Source organism: Pararge aegeria, chromosome 4, assembly GCF_905163445.1.
Source record: "Pararge aegeria chromosome 4, ilParAegt1.1, whole genome shotgun sequence".
In the NCBI taxonomy this organism is placed as follows: Eukaryota; Metazoa; Arthropoda; class Insecta; order Lepidoptera; family Nymphalidae; genus Pararge; species Pararge aegeria.
Window position 1 is genome coordinate 17,327,546 of NC_053183.1, and position 20,920 is coordinate 17,348,465.

Below are 20,920 nucleotides of genomic sequence, written 5' to 3' on the forward strand. Positions count from 1 at the left end.
TCGTTTTTAAATTTAGCATCTGATATATTCTTACTCGGAATTACTTTGTTGTTGCATAGGCATCAGGTATCTTGGTAAAATAACCTATGCGTTACGTTGTCACGCGCTATTATGAACTTTAAGATCCTATTAATAAGGTTCTTTATAACAATACTTAGGTACTTCTAGTTTATTTTAGTGTATCTTCTCTACTACTATACAGTAGTAGTTGAGTTGTGTCAGAGCATATCTAGGGTAGTACTACATCCATGCTTATTTCTGCTGCCAAATTGCATTGCTGTTTTCCTGTCTGAAGGAGGTGGTTGCTGGTGTAATTATGGCGCATGAGGCTTAACAACTACGCCTCACTGCGCCAACTGGACACAGGGCCGCACGTTACAGGACGTGTTGCTAGCATGCCCTGCGAAGTTGCTCGGTTTATAGGCGATGGTTTTGCACTTGCCATGCTGCCTGTCAATTATTACTATAAAAATAATAGTTTAGATAAAACTAAAAAACACGCTTTTTATAGAAAGTTGAACTAAAAAATAGAAAATAAATTTTAATAAAATTATAATTAGAATAGTGTTAAAAATTTCAATAAATATAAATTAATAATAGTGTGTTACAAACATACAAACATACATACAAATATACAGGTGAAGCTAATAAAAGCGCGTTAAAAAGAACTTTTTTGACTGTCGATTAAGTTTTATTTAAGTGTTAGTGTTAAAGGCCTTTTCCGTTCTCCGAATAGAATGGATAGCTCCTTGCACCATTTAATCGACCAATCTCTGTCGCTAGTTTAGCGATATGCTGCTGCTCACGTCCAAGTGTGTGAGCGGCCACTTCCGCGCGCACAACGTGTTAGCGCTGCAACAACTGAGCGTCGAGCCGACGGATCTTCCACACTCTTTCGTTATTACGGGTAAGTAACTCTTTTGAAAAGACTTTTCAAACACTACGTGAGTCAATTTACTGAATGTTTCTGTCGTGTTAATGACTTTTAGCTTCTATTTATGCAACTGTGACGTAATGCAGGCAATTATCAAAATAGAGACCGATTAGGGCAACAGGTTATACCGTTACCTTCTTAGACGGACATGTGAGAGTGCAGTCGAGGACTAATTGCACAGGAGACAATTATCTCCCCGGTGGAAGGATAAAGAATTATCTTCTTATAATAATTAGCCTTATCAACTCTCTGAGCACTGGGCGTATGTATGAGTAATAATAAACGGGGGTAAACTTCGAATAGGAGTTCTATGTTCCCGTGTTTTAAACAAGATATACAAAAGATATACCCTTGTAAGTGGATATAATCGGGGAATATAACTTTTATGTCCTGCCAGTGCTACCTCTGCTTTCATAAAATTAAAAAAACAAAAATAAAAATGTTGTCCGACTCTTAGGTGAAGATACAAACATAACGCTAAGCACCAGCAACGAGCAAGAGTACCAGGGTTGGCTTCAGTCGCTGTCGGCTAGTATCGAGGCGGCGCGGGACCGGCCAAACAAAGTGGACACACAACTAACGCCACAATTACAGGACTATGGTGAGTAATTATCAGTATGCAATGTTGCAATTTGAATATGTTTTTAACCCCGAAGCAAAAAAAAAGACGGAGTGTTACGAGTTTGACGTGTCAGTGCGTGTGCGTACGCGTGCGCGTGCGAGTGCGCGTGTGCGTGCATTTACCCGATTTTAGACAGACTGATAGACAGACGGACGGGCGTCTGTCTGTCCGTAAAAAACGGGGTTTTTTAAATTTACAATTTGTATTTATTTGCAATTCTCGATGCATTCTAAGATAGGAGTAGTTGAGTTCATAAATTTTGTAAGAAATTTAAACTGAATAATTCAAGTCTCTTGTATACTTTTGGAGAAAATATTAGTAATTAGCTGATGCGCGCTTTTTTTTTAAACCCGTTGTTAAAAAGTATCCTATATTACTCTCCTTTTTTTTAAGTATGCCAAAAAGCAAGTTGATTGGTTGCTCAGTTCGTGTAAAAGAAGGACACATAATCAAGCAAACAAATACAATTCAGTATTTATAATATGAGTAAGGATTTACATTTAAAACGAATAAAATATTCAAGGTGCCATCTACTTTGTTTGTAAAGTCTTACTCGTATTATAAATGCAAAATTGCAACTTCACGCTCTAACTAAGCAACTATTTAATTTGATAGTAACATTGGCTACTTTTTTATCCCAGGAAAACAAACGGTTCCCACGGCATACGTAAGAAAACCGTAATAAATTCGGACGAAGAATGTGGACAACTGCTGATTGCTATAAAATAAAAACATATTTCATTAATATCCTACATAAGTACTATAACGTAACATGGATGTTTGTTCGTGTGAGTAGACGATCCAGAGAGTTCCGAGGCGCCGAGCGGCGCGGGCGGTTCGAGCGCGGGCAGTGCGCTTGCGCACGTGTGCTGGCACCGCGCCACTTCCCTGCGGAGGGACCAGCTGCATCTCGCCATGAGGGTACAACTTACCTTAACCCACGCAACTAGAGTATACAAACACTACGTTTCGCAGCGACAGTCCTTTATAAAAAACCAGAATGCCAAGTGTAAGGTTTTCTACGTACGTGTGCTTATTCGATTGCGTGAAAGTTAACTACGTTTTATATGGTATTGAAAGAGCACCATCTAGTGACAGTGGATTCCCAGTGCTGTAATTGGATTGCGCTCTTTCGATACCAGTAGGTAGAAAATATCTCAGTTGGCGCGTAGGATGCAAAAGCAAACCTAATAGTTAACCCTAAACTATCTACCTCTGTTGAACTGTTAGTCTCAAACTATAAAAAAAAAATGGAAAATCACAAAAGTTATGTAACCACCTACCAACCGTGTCTGAGACGCCTGAAGGTAGTTTTTTTTTACTAAACAAAGGCAAAAAATAAATGCACCTCCGCGATCGACGACACCTCTAAACGCGAAGTAAAGCTACATGGACTCACAAAGACTTGAGATATTGATGCGTTTGCTCGTTTCAGTATCCACGAATTTAGTCGTTGGTGTCTGTGGGACAGGAGGTAGGTGGTTAAGGTTCAAAAAAAACATTGCGTCGCGCTATACGTTCGAAATTTAAAATAAGCGGCAATAAAGGCCTTTGCAGACCACATAAACACGACGGCGACTCGCCGCCAATTGGAGTATGAAAAAGAGAGCTTTATGTCATGCGGCAGAAAGAAAGTTGGTATAAAACTGTTGAAAAAAGAATACATTTAAAGTTATTGTTTAAATGCTTATACTTTTAAATATTGGATAGAATTAGGCGTTACTTTGCGGAATTCCTTAATATAGTATGAAAATATACTCCGCGAAAAGCAGGAAAATCTGTATGATGTAATTTTTAATTTCTTCAATCTTTATACTCCACTCCACAGATCTTCGGCAATGTACCCTCATATTAGGGTACGTTGTACGGTACGAAGAATGTAACTTGTGTTACAGTATAATTAATAATAAAATAATAAAATTATTAATTTAAATGTAACTTGTGTTACAGTATAATTAATAATAAAATAATAAAATTAATTTATAAAGTGGGTAAATAATTAAATTTTTGATAACTATAAATTCATATTTGCCAGATATTTATGTTCATGACATTGAGTTGGTGGGTAATTTGACATAAATACGACTGCATTATCGATGCACCGCAGTCCTACATGGACTTGAACGATGCAAAGATACCTCCCGGTGTCTTAGTCGTTTATCACTTGATTATTTCCGCCCATGTTTGAGAAATGTTTCTTTGTTTCGTGTTTGCTTTTTGAGTTTTCCTCGTCTCACTATACTCGTTTACACTAAATCAAATAAATTTAATTTTTCATCCGGTTTAGGTATAAAAGTTTATTTTGTTGTCTACAGAGCCAGTTATCCGGCTACCTGCTTCGCAAGTTCAAGAACTCCCACGGCTGGCAGAAGCTGTGGGTGGTGTTCGCAGTGTTCACGCTGTTCTTCTACAAGACCTGCCGAGACCGCGCGCCGCTCGCCTCGTTGCCGCTGCTAGGGTAAGACCCGATTCCATTACCAGGGGGCCAAATTAACATGTTATTAGAGAGAAGGTCATCTAAGATAATAATTATATGTTTGAATGTTATGATTTTGTTATTATTGTTTTTTTTTTAAATTCTTAATTTTATATAGCTTAGCTTATATTTATGTATTAATTTTATTTTATTTTTCGTAACTATTACTTGTTGTTAAATTCTTTTAATAGCACCGGGGAGACGACTTGGGCAACTGTAATGTCTTCCCGGGGTGCGTTGCTAAATAAATAAATAAATAATTTTACAACTAAAGCGATGCTTTGTATGAGACGGCAGTGCGCGTTAAGTCAAGCTATATTTTTTTAAATGTAATTTTAAAAATGAATGTTGATTCTGACAGTTTAAGTATACAGTTAGTTACAGTTTTCATCTCATTCCAACCTTGGATCCCGCTTTCGTAACCGTCTGGTACTCCCATTTTGTAAAACGAAGTTCTTTCACTTTTAAGTGAATTATGCTCTAGAACAATCTGCTTGCTGAAATCCGTGGAAGTAATTCCCTTCCGATATTTAAGTCGTCTGAAGGACTACTACCTCTCTTTGAGTAATGGCATATCTATGTATTTGTATTTATACATTTTGGTATTTATGTATATATACAACTATGAACACTATCCCGTTCTCTTGCTGTAAGTCCTGTCTACAAAGGTTGCCTGTAAGAGATTGCTTGCAGCAATAAGGCCGCCTTTGCGTGTCTACATTGTGTACTGTACTCCTTACTGCTTCTTTTCCTGTATGTTATACATCCAATAAAGGGTTTCTTCTTCTTCTTTCTTATACTTCAACTAATACAGTGTTGTAAACGATAAATCGATTGTTTAATTATAAAATGATGTTTGAAAAGGGCATATTTATATTATTATTATAAACGCTGACGAAAAACGCGGGCATCAACTAGTGGTATAATAAATTGAATTACTCTTAACAGGTACAGCGTGGGAGCCCCTTCGCCAGGCGACGGAATCGACAAAGAGTTTGTATTCAAGTTACAGTTCAAGAATCACGTTTACTTCTTCCGAGCAGATAGCCATTTCACCTACAATAGGTAACTTTTTTGACTTGTACGCTGTAACATTTTAATATAATATTTTTTGTAATATTTTTCATTTAGATGTTACCTACAATGACGCACTGTCTAGCAGAAACTGTTAATTTTTTTTAGTTCTTCTATAAGGTTGGCCGGGATTGATTAAATTATTAATAATAGTATAAATATGAATTATTATATATTTTCAATATTTAATTATTACAATTAAATGTTAAAAGAAAGTGCTTTTCGTAACTATTGTTTTTATTTAACAGGTGGATAGAAGTTCTACAAACACCGATGTTGTCGCATCAAAATTGATAAAAGAAGGAGAGAGGAAATATCTTATATTTACATACACAGTATATCTAATCTTTAGATATTATACAGCCTTGTATATTTTTAGTGCGAAAACTACTCAGTAGAGTTAGTGAACTATACCAAAATATAGTATTACATTCACGAATTTCAAGGTCATATAATTATTATACTTTGAACGGCTTTGAGTGGCTAATGGCGTCCCAATCACGGCATATATTATGTTCAAATTGTCATATATGACGCAAATCTTTAACTAAACTGATTCGTAGTGTCATTGTTTTCAGAGTTTCAAAGTATAGCACTACTTTTACAGCTGACAGTCTAGAGATATGTGTTCTGCCGAATTAGGACCTAACTACACTCGTCGTGCGAGGGCACTAACACGAACGCACTAAAAATTTACGCTGTTTATGGAAAAATGTTGATATTAGTGTCAATTCAGTTGTACATAAATCTTTTAACTTTCCTTATCTACGGGAAACGTAAAAGTTCGAAAAGGACAGTACTATTATTGATTGTACCTTTAACATAAGCTAGGTGGTGATATTTGTGTAGAACGGAATTGGAACGACTTACTGTTTAAAATTGGTGCCATATCAATTATGTTGTAAAATAACGAAGGAAAATTAATGATCTTGCCTATATTAAATACCAAATTTTATCGATTTTTCTTAACAAAGCAAGATCTGGCTTGTGAAGTAAGATTTTGTGTAGAAGTGTAAAAAGAATCTTGGCAAAATATTGGCATAGTAAAATTTAGTATAAAAAATTGGTTGTGAGTACGTTTGGTCAAGATATATTGGGATATCCCATTTCTGCGAATCATTTAAAGCATCCGAAAAGAGTTTCTAGGTCTCTATATGAAAAGTTTCATAACTTTTGTATTTTTGTTTGCATTAAATATGTTGTTTTATGCCATAAACGTAGTAGTGCAAATTCATTTCATGCACATTTGAATGTTGATGACATATTTTGGTCTTAAAGCTTTGTACCAAAATTGTCTGTCTGTTTCTTAACTGATATTATTACTGTCGCCCGAATTTAAGTCTAAGATAACTTACTTATTAAATCCACTAGTAGTTAAAAAAATCCAAAAGGTATTGGATTCGATGAATATAAATTTCGGGCCTAAATTATTTTATTTATTTATTTATTAATTATATACACAGTTTCAAGTTTAAAGAAAAACGGTTTTGTGCCGTATTATAGCATGTTTAGTACCTCGGTGTATCCACCGGTCATGTTAACTCTCTTTTCATTGCGATTAAGGTTAATGTAAGTTTTTAAAATGTAAAACATACATATATAAACCAAAACTCTTTTATTCGTTTTTATTTAACACACTTGTATTTTTTCTATTTTAAGCAAAGACGAAGAGTAATGAAAAAACGTTTACATTATAAAACCAAGAGTTTAGAAAGAACGGAGTCTAGACAAATTAGTAATACGAGGTTGAAAATAGCTGTAAAATTATGTATATGAATAAAATCAGTTGAGTATTTTAGTATGTAAGACATTTTAATATATGTTTTGGGGCATTTTACTGGATATAAAGTGAAGACAATGTAAGCCGTATTAAAATACTGCTTTTATGATTATTATTTATGATAAAGATTATTATAGGAAGGAAAGTACAATAATAGTAAGATAGATAGGACATTCCAAGATAATAATTAGCAAGACGAAAATCGAGAAAACAACTAAATAAGAAAATAATCTTAATTGTATTACGACATATGCAATCAATATTCTTATAGATACGGCTACATGAATTTTCTACTGTTATGTTTTTATTGTTGTATTTTTGTTTTTTTTTTGGTATCAAGCTGTTTCCAAACGAATTGTTTAAAAATAATTATTTAAAAATAAATATTATAACGATAGTGCCTTCTAATTTGTACAGGGTGTACTAAAAATACAAAATTAACCGTCTTCTTAGGTAATAGAAATATATTTGGTTTAGTACAAAAAAAAACGACTAAGAATAGTACATACAGTAGTAATACATATGGCAGGACAAATCCCAAAAAGACCTGCATAATTTATAACCCATTCACTATAACTGTTCTATAGGGGACAAGTTATGCTGAATGAACGACTGATTTTGTCAATGCCTGACTAAAGTCTTAATGAAACTAATCGGTTAGTCAAAGTCCGCGACAGCATGTGTCTATCTTTTATGGCTGACTTATATCGCTCAGATATCATTTTCATATAGCGCCAAAAGAAGTATAGCTACAAAAATAAACATTATTTATACAATCAAACTAAAAACGGGCTTAAACTCATTATAACTGATAGACAATAGTAGATTTCATTTCATGCTTTTTGTGCCGTTAAAATAAAACACAGTGTTAAATATTTTTTTTGATTTTCTAAAAGGGATGTTTGATGGCATGTTATATCCAAATAAACCTTGACTCTTATAAACTATCGCGAGAGCAATATGTTTGTATGCATGTAAGCAAACAGCACACACATACAATATATTTCTTTTTTTTTTACGCTTAGATTAGTAATAATGTGTTAGTATAAAAGTGTTAAATATTAAAGTTTATGTATACAATTTTTGGTCTGACTAGTACGCAAATCATGTCATTTTAATATACTAGATTTTTTCAGAATATTTATTAATTTATTTATACTTTTGATTTTGATTTCTCGTTCACCAAACAATTGTTTTGTCCAAAGTGACTCTATTGGTTAGAGCGAATGGGACGTAAAAGTCTATTACAACAAATGTGACAACCTAAACACGAAATGCCTAATCTAAGTAGATTCCTAGGCGTACATCAACTGTTCACCTATAGTTATCACCTAAGAGTTGGTGAAACGTTTTATTTTCTATAGACCTGCCTAGGTTTAGTGAAAACGGGCATAACCCAGTCAAACTTCTCTTACGTTCTCATATTATTTCTTTGTGGCCATAATCATCACATCAAGCCACAGCAAACTCGCCAAAGTGACGGGCATTTAAAGTGCCCGTGTCGGTTGACTATTTTATTTTTTGAATATTTTTTTAATAATATTAAGCTATCGAAATAAAAAAATCGGTTGTCTGTAAAGTCGGTTTAATGATGATAGTTGAACGTGGACAACGTCTCGTGGAATGGTTGCATTTTACAAGAGAAAATTTTATTTTTATTTGTTTGATAGATATTTTGTATGGATATAGAAAAGGAGATAAATGGCAATCACGATTGAATTCACATTTATTTGTAGGCATAAATACAATTATCTAATTTTTTTTGCTATAAACAATTATCACTTTTCACTGCACTTCATACTTGACGCATCGCTCATTTAAGTAGGAGAGAGACAGATGTCGAACGCAGAGGCCGATTGTTCATCTTTGTCGCTCGTTTCGCGCTCTCGCTTTAAATGGAACGCCTCAGAGCGAGGTAACGCCGCATGAGTCATGTTTTTTCGTGCATGCAGCCAGCTCCATCGAATTATAAGACGTTGTCACGTCAAAAACATATATAAAAAATGAATACATATTGAATAGCAGGTCTTAAAGATCTTGTCCCACTATTTTTGTTGACTGGCAGCAATTTAGAATTGTCACATTAATTTAGTTTAAAATTTTCGTATAACATTACCAATACAAAGTAAAAACCCTCAGTGGTTTCAAGTTACTACGAGGGTCCAAAGCTATTATCGCAGGATTATAGTCTACTAGCTTTGAGGCTTCGTCAAACTGTGCTTTCGCTGTGTGGGCGTGCTGTTTCCAACGTTTAGTTTCCATTCTGTTTTAATATATTTACTGTGTTACTACTGTTAAGCTGAAGTTAATGTAAACTGCCGACTGGCGCAGACGCAGCGATCCTGCTTTCAGAGTCTAAGGTTTGAAAATGTTTGTATGATGAAAATCAATGTTTTTCAGTGTCTGGGTGATTATATTATAAGTATTTATGTATATTATTAATACAAATATTCACAGTCATCTTAGTGGTGTGGCTATGTGTGTATTGTCGTAGTATATATATTAAAACAAATGCAAATTTCTTAGTTCAGCTGCTATTGACAAATGAACGTCACGTAATGTAACGTTACGTAGCGGACGAAACTAAGGGTTCCGTAGCATAATAGTAAGTTTTCCATGTAAACAAACGTCACATCCACATGTAACCTGTCATTTTATGTGAAAAACTAAGGATCAAATTATTGTTCTTAGGACTAATCAGCTTCCAAAGAGCTTAGAGTCCAAAGCTTAGTTTGTTAACACGATTAAATAAGGGGCAAAGATTCTGTTACTGCGATGTACAAGTTAATTTATAAAAATATACATTAAGGTGCTCCGATTTGGTCGGAGATATTATATGTCAGTATATTATGTGTTTTCATTGTTATAATGTAGATTTTAAATTATATTGTCTTTGTGTTAGTATTTTTTATTAATTGCGTTATTATTAAATATATATTAGCTCCGTTGTACATTTATTTTTAAATGAAATAAAATTGGCAGGCCGAAAAATAATAGTGAGCTTTTATTCACCGGGTTAATAATTGATGAAAAAAAATAGCATATAGTTTTAGACGTGTCAGTTTACTTTAGAGATTTGAAAACCACACTGCCGCCAATAATTGCATAGAATATATTCTACGAATTACAAGAGAAAACCAAATTTTCGCGTCCAGCCTGTATCCGTGGTGCCGTATAATATTTCTTCTACAGTCACAGTCCTCTGTGAGATTTTTAGTTGAAAGCTTTCTTATTCAATAGGCGCACTTTTGTTAACCTATTCCTAACCTATTCAAAACTTAGATAGTTTTGTCGGGGTTATCAAAACTTGATAGTTTTTTTGAAGTTATACTTGTTTTGGCACGTTAGGGAAAAATGGTGAGAGTAAATTTTTACGATGCGCGCACACCGTCACAAAAAACCGACACCATGAAGTTAACTAACTATAGTTAACTTAATGGTGTCGGTTTTTTGTATTTCTAATTTTTCTAAAAAAGGTTCGACAGTTGACTTTTAATAATTCAAACAATACCATTATTCTATTGTTATAGTCGTAAAAATGTAATAGGCCCGTTTTGACATTTGTCATCGCGACGTAACTAGTTATGGAACCATAAGACTCTGTACTCGATACTCACGATAAATCAATTCAAGTTTGTATCAGTACTTGATTGATATTATTATGTACTGTAAAGTGTTCGTTCGTTCAAAGTATTCCTTTAACTTCATTCATACCTGTTGATTATACGTCCACGTTTCAACATGTTGAAACAGAGTTAGTACTATATAACAACAAACACAAAAATCGAGTCAAATCACTACGTTTAAATTAATGTCCAAAATAGAAGAGCCATAGTTAACGTAATAGTAAACAATATATATCAAACTTAAACGAGCGCACAGTCAACTTTACAAGATGAGGAACGAAAAACTGCGCAGTGCGCGCGGGGACGCTTCAGTCATGTGCCGCTTGGTCAGATACATCATCTCAGACTCATTATTTAGAATCCATTTTGAGAACCAAGCTTATTCTTTGCAGTAAAGATAACTACACAATATTTAGTTTCGATATTCAGTAAAAAAATGGTTACAGCCCTAGTATAAAAAAAAAAAGACTGAGAACGTAACTGTTTTGGAACGTTTCGCAACAATTATAAATTGCATGCTACTATGAAGTAAGCGCAAAAAGAATACTCGCGATATATTCTTTCATATTATTTAACGTCCCAAAAAAATTTACGTATTTTTTAAAACACTATGTAATTGATTTTTATTTTTTTGTTTCTTTCAGTTTCGTTCCAAGTTACATTCTATGATCTTGCACAAATGTCAAAACGGGCCTATTACATTTTTCCGATTATAGTGTAGTTTTTTCTACAAACGTAGAACAAGGCGAAAGATTAAAAAAAAATCTACAAACGCAGAATAAGTCGATAGTAAATTTTTTGAAGAGATTTTTATCTTATTACGCCAAAGGAGTATAACTTCTAACGCGTGTACATAAGTACACACACGTTTTTTTTTTCTTCTGGCTTTACACAGATTAGCCAATGTTATTTATCTCTACCTAGTAGCAATTGCTATTTTCTAAATGTAAATATAAAAACCAATGGAGGATCGAAGATGTTCCGAACATTTATTTACGTCCCCTTAACATTTTATAGATCTGTAAACCATCATCGATTTCTTATATTAAGTTTCGCAGTTATCTATTTTATGGTTCAAACACGTTAAGCCATAGATATCAATGGCTTAACTTGATTAAAATGAATAATGATAGTAATTATGTGTAACACAAATCTACACAATAAGTTCACAGGTCTTAAAATATCGGTATTGTTTTGAATGAATAAATAAACTTTTTTTTTTAGGTATACCACAGATAAATTCACAATAATGCAATTACAATAGATCGACAACGTACGCGTTGGCAGCATTATGGCAACATAGCATTACATTGTACCTCCAAATTGTACTCTCTTTATATGTATTTATATCTTTGTAACTACTTTTTTTTCTTTGGTGTACAATAAAAGTGTATTCATTCATTCATTCATACATTTTGCAAAGAACAACACTACTTTTACACCTGTCAATTTGTTTTAGTCAATTTGTAGATTTGCAAACAACAGTATTGACACCAATGGTGACAATACAAGATTATTAGCATCATTCTCTCACTTGATCTCTCCTACATAGAAATTGTTCTATGAATATATATCAAAGCAAATAAATAGTTAAAAACTTTCTTGAGTCTTTGCACTTTTGATACATCTATTGTATTATGGATATCATTAGGATAGTTGTGTAAACGTGCCGATTCCAAAATAGAATACGGAGGCGGTGTCCTAAAATATAAATGAAAATTGGCAACATTGGCATATGGTATATAAAGGATTTATTAAACTTACAATACATTGTCATCACAAAGGTCAACAGAATATTTTTGTATAAATAAATGAAGTGGAAAGAAAAATTTTTCGTTTTATTTATCAAATTGTTCGAGTTAAATCTAAATGCACATCGACCTCTATACGAAGGCTTAAAGTTGTGTTTTTTAATATTGTTTTGTTTCAGGATTGTATTGGCGTTAAGATAAGTCTAAGAAACTGTCATTTAAAAATAATACAGCTTAAAACGATGGTATCATCATTCTGTAAATGTAATAAATTAGGTAATCAAACACAAAAAGCCAGAAAATTGCATTTAACATCAGTTTATTTGAAGACAAGGTGGACGTAAATAACCGTGCGACTAACATTTCCATATTTTATTTTCTTGTCGCGTTCAAAATAGTACAAAATTATCGACATCGATGCTTAATAAGTCTTCCCTCCTCTACCACTGAAATAACGAAGTATTGTATTTATTAAAAACACATAAAATAAGGTTGCCTGGCAGAGATCACTACTTAGCGATAAGGCCGCTTTTTGTATCCTGCTTCATTCTTCAAGTGTTTGTTCTTCAAGTCCTTTTTTTTTTCGTTTTTCTGAGTGGTGTGCAAATAAAGAGTATAAATAAATATATTAAATCTCTTTATATTATACATTTCCTATCAATAAATACTTTGGCTTTGGTTTAAATTGAATAAGTACGACTAATATCCACAATAAATAAGTTACAATAACTAGTAATTAATTTGATATCACTAAATAATACGTTAAAATCATATTCTATACATTTACGTTAAATACCGAGATCTACCCGTATCACGAACTTTGGTAAGTATATCTTAAGTCTCTTATTTTTTTTGCTGGGTACAGTTCCCTTAGAACGAATTTTGTACGTACGGAGGTTGGTTTCGACTATCAATACTGTGTAACGTATCGTGTTAGGGTTACATGGAATATATGAATCTCACTTTAAAGCTTAAATTTGTTCACAATTATAAGACAGCAAGTAAATAAAAAAAAACAAAGATTTTGCTGTGAATTTACAGTGTATCGATACTTGTAAACTACTCAAAATAGTGCAAATCTTATAATCTAATCGTACGTAATCTCCTAGTACCCGACTTAATAAACAAAAAACAATAATCCTAACCATTAGAATAGCGATCGCGTGGTTTATATTCTAAAGATAAGATAATTTTTTTTTTGTATTAATGTGAATGGGTATTTTCGGAGTAACTGGCAACTGCTTACCTAATATTTACAAACTACACATATATTATTATCTCGAATACATTTTACCTAACATCTAGACAGATCTTTATATAGCTTATACAACGTGTAAATGAGAACCGAAATAATACTTCACAGGCTAGGCAGTACATTATGTTATATGTACTGTCTCTGAGACTTATCTGTTAAGAAGAAGAATAGTTTATAAGTACTGCCATATTTTTTGCTGAAAGAAATCAGATACACCCCTAACATCACATGCAAAATTAAAATCGTGTGACGCCTGTCACTTATTAATTATGTACGTGCGTCGTGTAGCGTAGGTACTATGCATGTGTCGGTCTTTTGTCTTCAATAGGGTTGTCATAAATAAACACTTAGAATAATTTATATTGGTTTGTATAGAAAAAAAAATTGCTTCTTTTATATTTAATATATTTACTGGGTGATTCCTTATTAAATATACTTATGTTTCCTTTAACTTTATTTCGTAATTCGGTTACACGTTGTATATACTCGTCCATATACTAGGCTATGAAAGGGCCAAGGGGGTACCTACATACTGAGACACCATCCATAAAAATTTAAGATATAAAAACGATTTGGTGCAGACGAAGTTGCGCGGGTCAGCTAGTATAAAATAAAAACACTTTTTACGCACTTGGCCAGCGTGGACTACGGCCTACTAAAACCTTCGCACTCTGAAAGGAGACCCGTGCCCTGTAGTGGGCTGATGATGGAAACAACATTAAGTATAACAAAATATATAGAATGCAGTCTCAAACCAACTAGGGTTAGTTTTGCACTTTAAATTTCCTATCCGCCTAGCACCCCCTTCCAAAGGCGCATTATCTTCATAATATAACTTACAATTAGTTACAGTAATACAAACTCTAATAAAAGTTTTAATCTCATATAACTGTGCATAGAACTTTCTGTTTTATTATATAAATAAGTACTTAGGTCAAATAAGTTACATCAAGTAAGTTAATACAGATCTACAAAATATGAACTGGTGGGGATTATTCGCAATAATAATATTATAAGAAACATTTTATTTAAACTACTTTCGTACACAATTTTTGTAAGTATATAATAACTTACATGCGTTTACTCATATCATCTCAATGTCTAGTATAGTCTGCAGATCTTTATCAATTTATATAACTGAACTGACTAACGTAAATCTTGCAAAGTTGTATGGAAATGTTACAATTTGACGCTTGTTCTTCCAAATAATGAGAGATTTACGTTAACATGGATGTGTTAAATTAGTTGGTACATAAAATATAAATACCTCAAGAACCGTTATTTTATCAACAAACTGTTCAAAGGAAAGAAAGGCACGATTACTGAATAATCTGAAGCGTTTAACAAAAATGTTTAAAATATGTACTTGGATTTATTTTAATCTTCAAAGATACATCCGTTCCGTTAATTTCCGTTCCATCCGTTCCATTAATTTTAAAGCAACGGGCATAAAATTTTAGTCGCACCTATGGTTATTTCAATCGAATTATTATATTAGCTTATCTGATTCCTGCATAACACGGAAGTTTGTTAAATTTTTCTTAAAATGTTCGAAAAACGATCTCTTTGAGGCCTTATTCGAAATAGCTTAGAGCTTAAGTAAGAGAATTGGGCGCTGTTTAAAAAAACATGTGGTTGAGATAATAGGTGTACCTTAAGGCAGATCCACACCTGCGTACGTGCAGAAACTTTTCGGTGCTCACAGCTATTCATGCGCGTAGCTTGCACGTTTCACACGCAAACGCAGGCTTGACTTTACGCCTCTTACTAAGTTAATCAATTTAACCACAATATTTACATTTCAGAGGGGTTGAAAATTATCTCTCTTGGAATTAGTGGGAGGAAACGCTCCGAAAACTTTACAGTCAGCTTAATTTACCAGTCAGTGTATAATAGTAAGTATAGTTGCACTGATAATATTTAGTTATACAGTTTCAATCTTTTATTAAGGTACCTACTTATATACCTACATAAATTTTACATACGAGTTGTAATAGAATCGCCATTCTCATTCAACTCCTGAGTTTTTCTCCTGTCCTTACTTCTGCCTCTAAAGAAGGAAGCTGTGGTGACCGACCTAAGTCTGAACGAACTCGGAACACCGTTGGTAACCGATGTAGTAGAACCGTTATTTTCTTCTCGAACCTTCGGGGAGCGATCTCTATGAGCCCTGCTTCTGTAGGAAAAGCTAGCGGCCTTGAGTCGCGCGCTGAGACCCAGCTTGGGCCCAGTGAAGAGTACTTCTGAAGGCAAGTGCGATGCTGTGGGGGTGTGTGGTGCTGACATGCTGCCTAGGAAGGAAGGCGCCATTTCAGGGCGTCTGGCTACCATACTGCTGGAGTACGGCCGTTTGGATAACTCAATGTCACCGTTGCTGTAAAGTGATTGAACTGTTAGTATAAAAAGTATGTCGGTGCTGGTTTTTTAAAGTTATTCAGTAGGGCCAAGATGCCCGATAGCCTAGCGATAGATAGAGGTATCTTTTGGTCTCATAAAAATGGGACGAGAAAATGGTAGACATAATTATACTGCGGCGCGCATATATAAGCTTTATAGAACGGCTAGAATGGGCCGGTTATTTCACCACATGGAAAGAGCAAAATGTTTATCTGATCAGACATAGTTTTATCCGCTCTCCGAGTATGGGCGCACAGCCGGACATACCAAATATCGAAATAATAAAGGTATGTGTTATAAATTCATAGGAGAATCATAAAATCATTTGAATTTCATGTAATTTCATTATCTGCTTTTACCTGGTCAAAAACCCTGTTCACGCCAGCGGCATTAGGCTTCTACCGGACATTGTGCAAATATTCAATGAGTGCCCTAGGACAGCCATGTATTTGTAGTGCCATGTGTGTAAAGATATTCAATGCAATCCCAAAATCAATAGCCGTACTACTGTATCATAAATTTAATAATACATTGAAAAAGAGGCTATCGAGCAATGTGTTTTATTCAATTGATAAATTTCTGCAATTTTAGCCTCAGAACTAGATCGTTTATATATAAATGACCAAATTTTGTATGTTGGGGTTGCCTGAAACTTTTATCATATATTTAAATACATTTCATTTCAACGAGAGACATCATAAAACCTTAAGTCTTACCAAGTCCTCGGATGAGTAGTGTAAGTCCGTCGCAAGTCCGCGGTGCGACGCGCACCCGCAGGCAGTGCCGCCCGGCCCGCCCGCGCCCGCACGCTGCCACCCGTCCCCGCTGCACAGCAATTAAATATTGTCTGGTTTTGAGTAACGTTAATAATACATTATCTCTTGCTATTCGGATTTATTTATTTACTAGCGGACCCCCGCGACTTCGTCAGCGTATGAGTTAATCGAGAAGCTAGAATATATCTAATGCTAACATCATAATCATCGTGGGTAGCTATGTACCTACTATTTACTTTTGACGGCCGACTGGCGCAGTGGGCAGCGACCCTGCTTTCTGAGTCCAAGGCCGTGGGTTCGATTCCCACAACTGGAAAATGTTTGTGTGATGAGCATAAGTGTTTTTCAGTGTCTGGGTGTTTATATGTATTTTCTAAGTATTTATGTATATATAATTCATTAAAATATTCATCAGTCATCTTTAGTACCCATAACACAAGCTACGCTTACTTTGGGGCTAGGTGGCGATCTTAGGATATCTTAGGATATTTATTATTTATTTATTTATTTATTATTTTATGTGGTATTTTAGTTGATACATACATACATACATACATCCATCCTCACAGTCTTTCGCATTTATAATATTAGTAGGATGGTACGTATGCATTTGATCGCTGTCCCATACGCCTGGCGACTGATAGTTATTTGTGGAGAGTTATGTTCATATCTCCGACAATATTTATCAGATCCTTATTAAAATAAGACCATACATGTTTGATAGTATACACTTTCAAATAAAAAAAGAATGATTAAAATCGGTGCAAATTTAACAGAGATATTAAGTAAAATTGATAAAAGTTTTCATCCCATTTCCCGGAGGAAACTTATTGTTTATCGGGATAAAAAGGAACCTATATGTTGACCCGGAATATCAACTACCACTATACCAAGTTTTATTTGAATTCGTTCAGTAGTTTTCACGTTATGCCCGGACAGACAGACTGACAAAAATTAAATAAAAATCTGTTTTGGACTCAGTACCGATTATAAAGCATCCCCCGGTCAAAATTTTCTAAATATATTAAATGTACAGAAATCTTTCAGTTACAGTTTTATTATAAGTAAGTATAGATTATATTATCCGCGGGTAGGTTGTTCCCATCAGAATATCTCAACGACGTTAACAAATAGATACACTCTGTTTCTGCGCCGGAAAATGCTTCACGCATGCGCATATTTGGCGAAAATTTTTGTTCAGTCAGCGTCGTGGTTTAAATGGCTCGTAGCTACTTGCTTTGCGGGTTCAACGTAAGTAAATATTTTTGTGAACTCAAGTTTTTTTGTCTATTTCTTACATATTCTAAGCAATTGTTTTGAGTGATTTAAATGTGTTGACAATTTATCAGCGTACCGTAAGTATTGTGTAAAACAACGCTACGTTAACGTTAACATTTGTCCTCCGATCCGAATTTTTTAAAGGAACGCTCCCCCAGTTTGTGCCAAGTGCGTTCCTTTTTGTGTACAGTAAAAATTTACGGACTAAGCATAAAATCATCGTCTAAACTTTGTAGGTCATGCAAGGAACACGTCGTATAAAGTGCCGCCCCGTTTCCATCAAACTGATTCGTGGGTGTTAAGCATGTCCTTGCAATTACGACGGCAACCCGAACCTCCAGACACAGCAATGGGGCAGAAATGAGCGTGGAAGTAGTTACCCGGACGCGCTCTGTCACAACAGTTAGTCAACTACTAAAATATATGTGATATAGTAGGGACAGTTGCGGTTATCTGTTATTGGTATATATATGTATATACCAATAACATATAAATATATATATATATTTATATATATATATATATATATATATTTGAATAAATAACTTCTACGTGATCCTTGAAATCAAGTAGTCCAGAGATAAATCCATTTAATGTTCACACGGAAGTAGTTACAACTTACACAGTATACACAAGCACAGAAGTGAGAAACAGGTAGAAAAAGATAAAAAACTATAGTAAATAAGCAAAAGGAGTATAAAGTGACAGTTACTAGCAAAGATCAGCGGTGGTAGACGAACATATGATGTATGTGTAGTATGGCAGAGCTATAACGACAAGCGTCAAGCGATACGGGTCGCGTGAAGTATCGAGATTATGGAGGGTAGAGGTAAGGAGGATCATCTGTGTATATGAAAAAGTGTCGTCAAAATGTATTAAATTAGGATGGCGCCACATTTGCATCAAGGTAACTCTTAAAAGAAGCGCCAAAACGCGCTTGTTAGAGTAGTAGTAGAGTAGTAGTAATATTGTTAGAGTAGGCTTGAAAAATAAACAAGGAAGTAAGGTTATATTTACCACAATATTGTACAACGTAAGTTGTTGAAATTCTCAATAATTAACTACTTTAGTCGATAATGACATTAAATTTTTTAACTCGGCATACTTCAATTCATCTACGATTGCTACATTCATACCATACCCTGTGAATCCACCAGCGCCATTGTGGAGGATTTTTGAACTGTTATTTAGCGCATACACTGGACACTTTTTCAACTTTTCTCCCATATAAGATGACTCTCCTTACCTCTACCCTCCATAATCGAGATCATACTAAAGTTCCACAGAGCCGGCGGTCGCGCCCGGCCGCTAGCCGCGCGTATTTCCATTTCAGCATTTTAATGACAGATATGATTATTGTTTTTATTAGTTATTATGATAATAAGTTTAATATTATGTATGTATAACATAGTGTTTAATATGTTGTTTAAATAAATAATAATAATGTTAATAATATGATACGAACATAAGTGCTTTGTGTTTGTGCGTATGAACTATGAGTGTAAATTTGAGTGTGAGGAAGTAGGACGTATGGGTAAAAGGTAGTTTGTACGTGTTACATACTTTGCTGCGCATCTAGCGGGTGCGTGTAGATGCGGCGCCGCGCCTGCAGCATGGTGTATACGACGGCTGCCAGCGACCGCGGCGGTACAGGCGGGCCTGCCGGCGGAGCGACCGTCTTGTGCACGTTTTCTTCGGGCACCCGCGCCTCAGCCGTGCGGCTGCGGTAGCGGTCACGAGGCCGCTGCTCCTGTCGTACGAAACATGGAGAAGATATTCAGGACCTTACAGCTTACTAACGCGTTTTAAATAAGAACAAACTGGACTCAGTCTAGCTTTGCTCTATCTGGTGGGAGGCTCCAAGGCCGCTCTAAGGCCGTTTTAGTTACTACCCTACCTCTAAAGACGTTCCGCCAACCGTATAAGTCGCGTAGCTATTTTATCGATTACGGGTGGATACTGCAGGGTGTCAAACGTCACTTTTGATTACTTATTGTATGGAAACGTGACGTTTGACAGCAGTGATTGCAAGATTTACGCCTGTCGCATGCCTGTCGCGAGATACGTAATCACCCAGCGGGATATGCCAGGTAGGCGCGCTAACATCTTAAATTGCATCATCACTCCACACATTACATCTCACCATTAGCTAAGATAATGTGTCCACCGTACCAAATGTATGAAATTGAAAGCTTATGGCGCATCACTTATATGCTTCTAATTTTCCCCGAACGCACGTATTTTTAACATTGAATTTTTTTTGTAAGAACGATTTTTCAGTATCTCCTATATTTAACGTAGAGTTTAAAAGAAACGGTATTATAGACTTATTATATATGCAGTATAGGAAAATAAAAAAATTACATGGTTATAAATCATGCGGTGATAGCCCAGTGGGTAGGACTTCGACTTCACTTTGGGGGGGCTAGTTTGAATCCTAACACGCACCTCTAAATTTTCTAAGTTATGTGCGTTTTAAGCAATTAAAATATCACTTGCTTCGACGATGAACGAAAACATCGAGAGGAAACTGCATACCTGAGAGCTCTCCATAATGTTCTCAAAGGTGTGTGAAGTCCACCAATCCGCACTGGGACAGCGTGGTGGACTACGGCCTTAATCCCTTCTCATTGTGGTAGGAGACCCGTGACTTGTAGTGGGTCGGTAATAGGTTGATATGATGATAATGACAATGATAAATGTTGTAGTTAAAGGGAATATACTGAAGTAAATAATAAATGTACATACATGCTTCCGTTTGGTGACCCACCACGTCTCCATGCGCCCCTTGCCTTTTACCTCCACGGCGCCGCGCGCCTCCAAGCCGTAGCCGCGCCGCTCCAGGACCTGGGACCAGTGGTGTATAAAAATCTTAAGGATAGGCATTGTATGAGTTATAAAAATCTTACCCTTAAGTATTTTTAACTCGTACTGGAGATTTTCTTCATTTT

General features: G+C 35.0%; 2 protein-coding genes across 7 annotated transcripts in view; one reads left to right on the plus strand and one right to left on the minus strand.

The window, feature by feature from the left end:
- LOC120623385 (FERM, ARHGEF and pleckstrin domain-containing protein 1) overlaps positions 1-7,230 on the plus strand; it is a 115,251-nt gene extending 108,021 nt beyond the window's left edge. For all 3 annotated transcript variants that reach the window (XM_039889388.1, XM_039889390.1, XM_039889389.1), the window contains 6 exons: positions 784-907; positions 1,392-1,535; positions 2,353-2,477; positions 3,872-4,014; positions 4,981-5,097; positions 5,355-7,230. In XM_039889388.1, the coding sequence (XP_039745322.1) occupies positions 784-907; positions 1,392-1,535; positions 2,353-2,477; positions 3,872-4,014; positions 4,981-5,097; positions 5,355-5,400 (699 nt within the window). In that variant the 3' untranslated portion in view covers positions 5,401-7,230. The remainder of the gene's footprint in view (positions 1-783; positions 908-1,391; positions 1,536-2,352; positions 2,478-3,871; positions 4,015-4,980; positions 5,098-5,354) is intronic.
- A 6,681-nt stretch (positions 7,231-13,911) lies between these two features.
- The window catches only part of LOC120637675 (adenylyl cyclase 78C-like), a 137,553-nt gene continuing 130,544 nt past the window's right edge, over positions 13,912-20,920 (minus strand). For all 4 annotated transcript variants that reach the window (XM_039909618.1, XM_039909617.1, XM_039909616.1 and 1 more), the window contains 4 exons: positions 20,718-20,816; positions 19,533-19,719; positions 16,632-16,740; positions 13,912-15,892 (listed from right to left, as the gene is read on the minus strand). In XM_039909618.1, coding sequence (XP_039765552.1) covers positions 15,496-15,892; positions 16,632-16,740; positions 19,533-19,719; positions 20,718-20,816 — 792 coding nt within the window. In that variant the 3' untranslated portion in view covers positions 13,912-15,495. The remainder of the gene's footprint in view (positions 15,893-16,631; positions 16,741-19,532; positions 19,720-20,717; positions 20,817-20,920) is intronic.